Below are 10,799 nucleotides of genomic sequence, written 5' to 3' on the forward strand. Positions count from 1 at the left end.
ACTTTACATATTTATCATCCAGTGTAAGCTACAAGAATTTTTAGTAAGTTATAACGTTTGATGCACGTTCTTACTTTATACATACTTTTGTCCAAAAGGTAAAACTTCGCTATGGACAAGTATCGTGGCTCGTTCATTGAAGGAAGATATTTCCATGAAGAACTACATCCCATTTTGAAACACTCCACTGAATTAAGAAATTACCTTTATCATTCCAACCTCCCATGACAACAATTGTATCATCTGTTATAACTGCACAACAACAGGATCTCTTTTCCAACATGGATGGTAAGACTGTAATCTTACCTGTCTTAGTGTCATACATGATAACACTGTTCAATCTTTTTCCATCATCACCTCCAAGAAGAACAACTTGATCTCCATTGAACTGTTGCCATTTCAGTCAATGGATGAGGTAATGGAGGCACCTTAAATGTAAGAGTCCTTGGATCAAATTCCAAAACACTAGACAGAACTTTCATACCTTTTCCCCATCCTCCAAAAATAAGAACTTTATCATCAACAACAACAGCTCCATGGCACCAACGTGGTTCAGGCATATGACACAACTCTTTCAAAACATGAGATGTTGTACCAGTAATGTTTATTTCACTGATCAAATCTGTCCTAAATGTATCCTCCAATGTAGATTTGTTGTTTATAAACAACAGTTTGATGACCTCAACATCATAAGGAAGCTTTGTGGGAAATGTCTTCCATGTCAAAGGAAACTGTTTTATATTCAATGTCTCCATTGACTTGCAGAACACTCCTCCAAAAATAAATTATCATTATAAATAAATGATGAAGCAAATCCTGTGTTCATTTTCCATTGATAATGTTAAACCATTTCTCCTCCTTCCATGAAAATATTTCAACACTCTTTGAGTAACCAACTGAGTAACCTCCAGCAATCAAAATATCACCTTTCACAGAGTTCATCACCATTTCAATTGATGATGTCAATGTTTGAACATGTTGTTCATTTATATTCATCTTTTCCAACATTTGAAACATCATGGTTTTCATTTCTTTCATTTCTTTGGTCACTGTAGAAAGATTTTGTTGAACATCTTTTATTTCTTTTTCCTTGATTCCATCATTTCTTTGGTCACTGTAGAAAGATTGTTGTTATCTTTTATTTCTTTCCTGATTCCATCATTTCTTTGGTCACTGTAGAAATTTTTGTTCAACATTTCTCCTTGATTCCATCATTTCTTTATACTGAGATGTCAATATTTCACGGAATCTTTACTTCCTTTCAAAAAAAATTTTTCGTCTATTTTCCTGCTTGTTGTTCATTTGCATTTCCATTTTGTCTTCAAACTTCGTTGAAACATTTCGCTAATCTCTGTCGAGAAGCAATCTTTCTGTATTCACATAATTCAGTTTCATGTTTAATCTTGTCTCGTTTGTTTATTTCCAGACCACAACGTTCATTTGAACACAACACTGGAGCAAAACAATTTTCAACATGTCTTTCAAGATCTTCGACATTTATAATTCAGGACAACCACGACTGGCGTAGTCGCAGTTGATCTTTAACTTTGAAATCATTTTATTTATAACACGCGCTGGATGAAGCGTAGCTACAGTTAAATCATCTTGACATTGAGGACATCTTTGTGCATTAACTCGTAGATGTTCTTCAATACATTCACGACAAAACTGTGTTGATTACACATTCTGGCATCTTTCATGACATTCAGACAAATGGAACAGTAAAAATTTTCATCAACAACAGTCTTAAATCTCGATTCTTCATATCCACTTTCGTAAACATTAGGACGACAAGCCATTTCATACGTCTTCCTATACAATTTAATATCAAAATTGTAGCAGCTGTTAATGAGAAAATTTTTCACTTGAATGATACAAGGGTAAAACTTTCTTATAGTCTTACCTTGCCTCCAAATTTTGATATAGGGCCAATTGAGTTCTATTAGACTCAATGGGGCTATCCCATTTTACATTTACAACGCGTTCTGCGCATGTCGTTTGATGACGTTACAGTAGTAAAAAACAAAAGTTCTGAGTCATCGCAATTTCTCCGTATATTCTTATATAACAGCTAAAGACGAAAATTATATTACAACTTTTGCTTTTGAGGAAAACATTCTGAAATATTCTACATTAAAGGACACATGCAAGATAGAAGACAACTTTATTTTATTGTAATGCCTACGGCGTGAAAATAAAACGTACCAAGTTTCAAAGTCGTCCGCAAATATTTCAAAAGATATTTAGGTTATAATCGATAAAACACGATGTTCGATGACCATTGCTAAAACGCCGTGAGATTGTTGAAGTCTGGGAACTGGGAATGAATGACGTAATAGTTGACATAAACAAGCATTTTTCTTATATCGTTCTACAACTAGCACAACTTTCGGTAGTTTGCTATTAAGGTAGTTTGCTAGTTATTTGTTTTTTATTTAACAAAAATTAATGGATTCTTCTTTTATGCCGATTATGATATTTTCATCAATAACAAAACCCATGTTTGAGCCTTTGGCCAACGCGCAAGGTGGTCATAGTAATGACAATTCTCCGTCATCGGAAGATGAATACATTCACAGATTTGGAAATGTTGAATGGTTAGTTGCATTTTATGGATGCTTCATTGTTTTTCCCAGAGTAAAAAGAATGTTTTTATCTTTTAGGTGCGAGTGTGGATTTTGTGTGGTCATGAGTACAGGACGGAAAGTATATGTTGCCAAGAGGTAAGCAACACTGATCCTCTGATACATGGCGATCATATTTGCATCACACAAGAGGAAGAGTTTGCCACAGTGTGTACAAACGAAGCCGTCATAAAAACATCTATGGTCGTACACACATGACATTGGACCTATACCTGAGAGTGAAGAAAACGAGTAAATATTACCTTAGAAGTATAATTACGTGTATGTCGAGAAGTGTATAATGCCGATAAGTATCTTAGACAAAATTTTGTATCTTTCAAGAAACATAACGCTACACGTTGTACCGACAGTGGACGGCTTGGGTGCATGGCAAGTTGGGAAAAGTACAGACTACCCATACCTTCTTGTGCTGGAGACAAAATCCGAGCATTTCCTTCGCCTTCTGGAGAATACAAAGGATTTGAATATGCTCAACACTACTGAATGGTAGGGCTTATGGCGTATGACAAAGTCTGTTCATTTGTAATTATGTTTATTTCATGTGGAACGCTATTTCTATTATCTTTTATATATAGAAGCGACATTTATGTTTTAAATGGCTTCAGCTTTGCTGATTTTTGATTTGTGGCAAGTCAATGGGACAGGTGGTATTTTTCACTCCAGACATGAAGAGCTTCGGACAGTGTTGGATTAATGCGTCTGCAGTACAAAACTTCTTTCATCAAGTCCTTAACATATCCTGAAAAGCAAATCATTATTTATGTTGGCTTTGCATTGCACTTTGAGAAAAGTAAGTTTATTTTTCTGTGCTAACCATAAGTGCTGTCAATTTTCACTGGTTTGATATCCCCTTGCCCTTCTTTTGAATTTGAATAAGCCACTCTCCAAATCAATTCCTCTTCTGTTTCCCCATCATTCTTCATTTTATGAGCTTTGTTTCCATTCTCATTGAAATGAAGAGCAGCAATAAACAATCTACAAATGAATGTTAAGTTTATGTTTACAACTATTGCAACTTATTGCTTTTGCAATGATGACTTTTTTTAAGTAATCATACACAAATCATTTTTATATTACCTTGCTTACATTGATCTGTAGAAAAAATTAAGTATGTTTTGGTGCAAAAAGAATTACCACTCGGTGGAAACCTTTGATGGATGAAGTCTGCTTTTGATAACTGAGTTTTCCATTATCTGTCATGAGATACTTGGACTCAACAATCGAAGACAGCTCAACATAAGCTTTTCAACCTAAGATCAGAAGTTAGTTAACAAAAAAAAAGAATGTTGATGTTACTTTGAAATTTATTCGCTTACAATACCTTTTTATCCACATTCTAGGCTCTAACATATCATATTCACTTTTGGGAATACATCACTATGTCCCTCATGGATGTCACATATATGGTTGAGAACTGACAACCACTTTGCCTTGACAAGTTCTTTCATCACCATTGCTGGAAGCAGCACACCAGTATACATGGTTGGAAATTGATTGGGCCCAATCTGACAATAAAACCACTTTTTTTGATGCTGCCCAAATGTTCTTTTTAATTCCTGTTGGATTTGATTATTGATGAAAATGTAAAAGGTTGGTTTGTTATTACAATCTATACCTTTTGCTACATGCCATACATCAAAGTAGTGCTAGATTTTTTGTCTTTGTTTTTTCATGTAAGATTTGATTTGAGCATGTCTGTCTGTGGTCATTGACTTCACCTTCATCCCACTTTCATCAAACTTTGCCAGACATCTTTTTAATTCCTCAAGTTCCATTGCTCCAGAGTTGGTCACTTCATTGGACTGTTTAACATAATTATGTGAGTATTCTAACCATGTTTTATGTACATTTGTTGAAGAATTGTTACCTGAACAAGTGTGTCTAAAATGTTGTTAGATTCAAATCCATGCAGCTATATGACCCATACTTGGCACAATATCCAGGAAATCACATCTTCCATCTCTCTTCCAAGGTTAATGTTTCTTTGTTAATTTATTATTGAAGCAGAAACAAAACAACATATATTTAATTATTTAAGTTCCATAATGAGCTTGTCCTAAACCATGTATCGAACAAAAGATATCAATTAGCATACAATAAGAAGTGCTACCAGATCATGTGACTAGTACTATGATCAGATATCTTACTTATTTAATACACATATATAATGTATCATTATTCCTAAAACCTTTCTGATTGATTCTAGAAGATGCTTTTGGCATACAAACAATTTGAAACACAGCAGTGTACCAAACATTGAATATAGCTATATGTGCTCTGACAGAAATGAAAGTTTGTTTATCAAAGAACAGAACTTTATTAAAATACAACCACTTTGTATTTCTCTCATTTTGAACATCTTCCCTATAACATAAAAAATTACCATCAGAATCAGAGGATAAATGTAACGTTCTTGAGAAACATAGAACAGAGAAAAGCGCAAAGAATAGTCAGGTGACTGGATAGTTGGTACTAACGTCACATTGTCATTGTCGGATTCTTCATTTTCGCTTAAAGTGCACATACAACTATTTTAGTTTTTATTCTCAAATAGATTTTGATAAATAATACAAATGCCGCTACAGAATTTAGTTAACTTTTTCGTTTTTGTTTATCTTCGGCAAATTTCGAATAAAACCTGAATTTCAACGTTTTGTAAAAAAATGTCGAGAGCTCTAATCCGTGGTATGGGACTTACTTGTGACGTCATTTAAGGAACACAGACTGACTGCCAAAACAACTTACAAGTTTATACAAACAAACACAGCCATCGATGTGCAGTTTTTGGCTGTTCTAACGTAGCCAGTTCGGAGAAAGGCATTTCACTTCATCGCATACCATTTTTAACGACGAGCAAGCTTTCGTTAGGAGAAATAATCGATGAATCGGATGTCGACATTTTCGTACAATTTTTATATTAATTTCTAAAAGCAATATATAAAGAATTGTTATTTCACGTTGTTTTGTGCAGCGCATTTATACGTTCCTTAAATGACGTCACAAACCTCTCGTTTTGTCCCCGAACAAGAGCTCAAAAGCAGTTTCAATTCAAACCGCCAAAAATTCTTTGTTTTTATTTTTTATGAAATTTTCTTCGAATCATATTTTCCACAGTCTAAACTTTAAAAGTTCAACGAATTTGGAAAAGGCTGTATGTGCACTTTAACTCATTTGAACATTGAGAGTCTGATCCATTGTGGCTATTGTTCATCGTCGACGTGCTTTCTGTATCACACCATACAGCGCTATCCTCAAATGTTCAATTTCACATAACGTCGTCTGTGTGCTGTGATTTTTGTTTAAATTAACTCAACCTCCCTACCATAAAATTATCGTATTGTTGATTTTTCATTAAAAATCAAAACGGCCGAAATGGAAAGTCTATACCTCTACTTATCATATTTGGCACTTTTGTAAGTTTTGTTTGAGTGGTTCTTGACCTTACGTGTTTTTGCGGACGATTGTTATGTCTGCTTACCATTTCACATTGTGCTTCTAAGGTATAAGGAATTTTCTATGAGTTAAAATAACAAAGAAAAGATTAAATGACATTAGTCTGAATTAGTTACCACTGTATTTGTTTGTGTTTCTGTTCATATTTTTGTCTTCATCTTAGATTCCTGAGGCAACAAACATCCCGATTTGACACATCGTCCTACAAGAAAGTCGTCGTTCCAAGAACGTCGTCAATAATCTAAAATTATAGAAATGTTCATATAGCTTTAGTTTTTGATAACAAACAAATATTGCTAACTACAACTATAATATTCACCTCTGCCTTCTGTCTCTTCTCAAATGCAGTTCTAACATTTGTTGGCTACTTCCTTTTAGATGCTATACTTGTGGGTTCCACAGAGTATTCAAAATCGTGGGTACAGCATCCTTCTTAAGGCGAAGCCGTCCTGCTGTCCATCCTACTGATTGCATCAAGCTTGAAATTTGCACGAAGCACGAACTCGAAATGTTGCGAGCACAATTTTGAGCTCTTTTGTTGGTTTCCAATTTTGTGTCGGATTTTTCACAAATATCCTGCATACGCTTGTTTCGGAAACGAAAAGAAACCTTTTGTTGTGTTTCGTGGTTCTTAGAAGAACCGTTTTACAATTAAATGCGGCGCAATAAACCATATTTCAATGCTAAATTGTCGTGTTGTTAAGAAGTTACCAATATATTTTGAACGAAGCGCGCAATTGACCGCGTTTAGCCATCAACTATTACGTCACAACGACATCGGTAGCTGTCGCTAGCTCGTCGGGCATTAATACGTTATCAGTAAAGCATCAACTTTAAACCTCCATATTCAAATATTTATCCTTTGAGCTCAAACTTTGGTGAACTTACGACAGCGTACCTCTTTACCAAATAATCCGAATTTTATGTTCCATGTCCTTTAACCATATATGATGCAGATGAGCAAGTAACTCAACTAATAAAGTGATGAAGAAAGCGTTTGGACGAGCAGGAACTTTATTCTTAATGCCCACATTGGCTATTAAAATGTCGAACTGCGGTCACTAAAGAGACCAGTTAATTAAAGAAGCACGAATCGAAATCATTCAATACTTGCGTACTTTTGATTTGATCTCGAACTTAGCTTTGCTTCCATTCACCGATGAAGAGCGTCAAAAATTTCAGCACATTGACTTTGAAAGAATGCAGCGAGCAGTCTTGATCTGGAACATTCATTGATCTAAATGTTACGCTGTGACATTTTGCAAAACAATATGAATTCCATGCTTGTAAATGTAGATTGTCCAGGTTGGTATAGTCCTGAGAAGGACTGTTTTTGTTGTTGACTGACGTTTCGACAACCTTAGCGGTTGTCATCTTCAGAGTCATTTACTTAATAAGAATTTGCTCGCCGTTTGCCAACGTGTCACATATTTCGGCATTTCATAAAGAGCACCAGATATTGACCATAAATAGTTTCAATACTGAATAACAATACAGACAAACCTCCTGAGTCATGACGGCTGTAATTTTATCTTAGATAGATAAACAACTGTTATATGAAGTCTACACTTAAAAAGTGGTACCATAAACTGCGTAATATGAAGTACATGAATGATACAAGGTGTTTGAATAACATAACAAGGATGAAACGAAATCGTTTAACCTTCAAAACGCGTCACGAGCAGCACTCACCAAACGAAGCAAAAATCCTGTCCGCTTCGAGGGTTAAAGCGTTATTCTGATGGTATATCCTGAAGACGCATTGTTGACTGACGTTCACAACCTGGCGCTGTCATCTTCAGAGTTTCATTGCACACAATCCTGTTCGCCTTTCCAGCGTGTCACATATTTCGGCATTTCATAAAGAGCATTCAGATATTGCCCATAGCAAAATAGTATTTCAATATGAATAACTCAATACAGACAAACCCCGTATCATGATAAGGTAATTTGACGATAAATAATCACATATGAAGTCTACTTAAGAAAGTGTGGAAATTATAAACTGCGTAACATGAAGTACATGAAATGATAGAAGGTGTTTGAATATAATAAAGATTTTTAACAGAAAACTGTGTCCGTCAAGCAGCACTCACCAAACGAGATGTGTGCAAACTTTCGAAAATGTCCGGCTTCTAGAGGGTTAAAGCGTTAATTCACTTATTGTTTCCATGCTAAGATTCCAAAACAAAGTCTTCCAACATTCGGTACATACATGACCCGGTCTGAATAATTCTAGATATCATGCTCAACCTCATCCAATAACTGTTTATTATTAAAATATTAACTTGCTAAACTGAGGGGCATTTTGCTGGTATATTTGTGCTTTATAATCGTTTTTTCCGAGGAACATTAAATTTCACTGTGTAGCACAAATCATTGTGACTGTCCCACCATCTTATAATGGTTTAAATGATAGAAAAATTACAGTCCATTGAAATGAAAAATATCAAATGTAGCCAAACGCAAAACAAAAAAAATGAAAGCCAAAATGTACTTTTTGGACGTACAAAACCAGGTAACAAACCCAAACATGCGACATTATTGATGACGTCACGTTCCTCTCAAGAATACAAAGTCTCAGACATAAAATTTCCTCGTTATTTTGTTGTTCCAGGAAACTGGAAATTTTCAATCAATGCAATAACAATTTGATTTATGTCATTTTAGCCAGTAAATAGCAAGAAATTTACGTTCTACATCGCAGATGAAGAAAGCAGTACACCAACAGCCACATTCTTGTAATTTTACCATGCATATAAAGTATGTCACGTTTTAAATTTTGTTGCGTATAATAATAACTACCACGAAAATTGATATCCAGTTTGTGTGTCTTAAGAAGTGATTGAATGTTGGTGTTATTAGGGTAAACCTACCACTAGTAGGTGCCCCTAGTGCGCATGTGTGAACGCTACTTATAAAACATATTCACGGGTGACTCGCTTTCAGGATAACCCTTCTGCTGGGGTTACCGCACTCCATGTAAATAGTCTCTAAGCAAATTGCTTTTGTATATTTCATGGAAATAGTCCAAACAAATTCAACGCATAATTTAATAATGATGTGAGCAAAGCCATGTAATATATTTGAAAAATGCCATAAATAACATGTAAATATATAATTTTAATGACCAAAGTTTGTGATAGACATGCTGTATATAGTATTTTATGATACAACTTGCAATATACAGTATATATATCATTAAAGTGAATCAGTGGAGAAATAATTTCAACAGGCTTTAAAGGTTTACACATTTAACTTTACATATTTATCATCCAGTGTCTACAATTTTTAGTAAGTTATAACGTTTGATGCAATTTCTTATACATACTTTTGTCCAAAAGGTAAAACTTCGCTATGAATGCTATCGTGGCTCTTTCATTGAAGGAAGATATTTCCATGAAGAACTACATCCCATTTTGAAACACTCCACTGAATTAAGATAATTACCTTTATCAATCCAACCTCCCATGACAACAATTGTATCATTCTGCATAATGCAACACCAGATTCATGGATGGACTGTAATCTTTCTGCTTTGCAGTCATACATGATAACACTGTTCAACCTTTCTTTTCCATCATAACCTCCAAGAAGAACAACTTGATCTCTCCATTGAACTGTTGCCATTTGAGTCAATAGATGAGGTAATGGAGGCATTTCCTTAAATGTAAGAGTCCTTGGATCAAACTCCAAAACACTAGATAAAACTTTGCCATCTTTTCCCCATCCTCCAAAAATAAAAACTTTATCATCAACAACAACAGCACCATGGCCATAACGTGGTTCAGGCATATGACACAACTCTTTCAAAACATAAGATGTTGCACCTGTAATTTTTATTTCACTGATCAGATCTGAATATCCTTTACTACCAATGTATCCTCCAATGACAAGGATTTGTTGTTTACAAACAACAGTTTGATGACCACTACATACATAGGAAGCTCAAAATGTCCATGTCCTGTTTTATATTCAATGTCTCCATTGACTTGCAGAACACTCCTCCAACAACAAATAAATTATCATTATAAATAAATGATGAAGCCCACTGTTCATTTTCCATTGATGCAATGTTAAACCATTTCTCCTCCTTCCATGAAAATATTTCAACACTCTTTGAGGAACCACCTTGAAAGTTACCAGCACACATCTTACATCACACCATTTCAATTCATGAACATATGTTCATTTATATTCATCTTTTCCAAATTGGAAACATCATGGCTTTATTTTTTCATTTCAATCACAGTAGAAAGATTTTGTTGAACATCTTTTTGTTTCTTTCCTTTGATTCCATCATTTCTTTGGTCACTGTAGAAAGATTTTGTTGAACATCTTTTATTTCTTTCCTTGATTCCATCATTTCTTTTGGTCACTGTAGAAAGATTTTGTTCAACATTTTCTACTACAGATTCCATCATTTCTTTGGTCACTGTATTCAGCGAAACATTCTACTGATATTTTACCATAATGGTTTCACGGAATCTTTTACTTCAAAAAAATTTTCGTCTATTTTCCCTTAAGTTGTTCATTTGCATTTCCATTTTGTCTTCAAAACTTCGTTGAAACATTTCGCTAATCTCTCGAAAGTCGTGAGAAGCAATCTTTCTGTATTCACATAATTCAGTTTCATGTTTAATCTTGTCTCGTTTGTTTATTTCCAGACCACAACGTTCATTAGAACACAACACTGGAGCA

At 34.6% G+C, this 10,799-nt stretch overlaps 1 protein-coding gene and 2 long non-coding RNA genes across 3 annotated transcripts; 2 read left to right on the top strand and 1 right to left on the bottom strand.

Moving 5' to 3' along the window:
* Nucleotides 1-114: 114 nt before the first annotated feature.
* Nucleotides 115-10,034, bottom strand: LOC124435840 (kelch-like protein 12). The gene is made up of 2 exons (XM_046985790.1): nt 9,649-10,034; nt 115-323 (listed from the first exon to the last, which is right to left on the bottom strand). Exons 1-2 carry the CDS (start codon nt 9,891-9,893, stop codon nt 134-136), a joined length of 435 nt encoding a protein of 144 aa, XP_046841746.1. The 5' UTR covers nt 9,894-10,034; the 3' UTR covers nt 115-133.
* LOC124435848 lies at nt 2,708-3,023 on the top strand. The gene is made up of 2 exons (XR_006945186.1): nt 2,708-2,876; nt 2,967-3,023. It is a non-coding gene; the product is annotated as an uncharacterized LOC124435848 (long non-coding RNA).
* LOC124435847 lies at nt 3,071-3,435 on the top strand. Its single transcript, XR_006945185.1, has 2 exons — nt 3,071-3,131; nt 3,309-3,435. It is a non-coding gene; the product is annotated as an uncharacterized LOC124435847 (long non-coding RNA).
* Nucleotides 10,035-10,799: the final 765 nt, after the last annotated feature.

The sequence above is a fragment of the Xenia sp. Carnegie-2017 genome, unplaced genomic scaffold (assembly GCF_021976095.1).
Source record: "Xenia sp. Carnegie-2017 unplaced genomic scaffold, XeniaSp_v1 HiC_scaffold_16, whole genome shotgun sequence".
Classification (NCBI taxonomy): domain Eukaryota; kingdom Metazoa; phylum Cnidaria; class Anthozoa; order Malacalcyonacea; family Xeniidae; genus Xenia; species Xenia sp. Carnegie-2017.

Coding starts and splice junctions, on each gene's coding strand:
- LOC124435840 (XM_046985790.1), bottom strand. CDS start 9,893: ATGCCTGAACCACGTTATGGCCATGGTGCTGTTGTTGTTGATGATAAA. Junction 324..9,648: donor AGGTTGAACAGTGTTATCAT/GTATGACTGCAA, acceptor CAGTGTTATCAT/GTATGACACTAAGACAGGTA.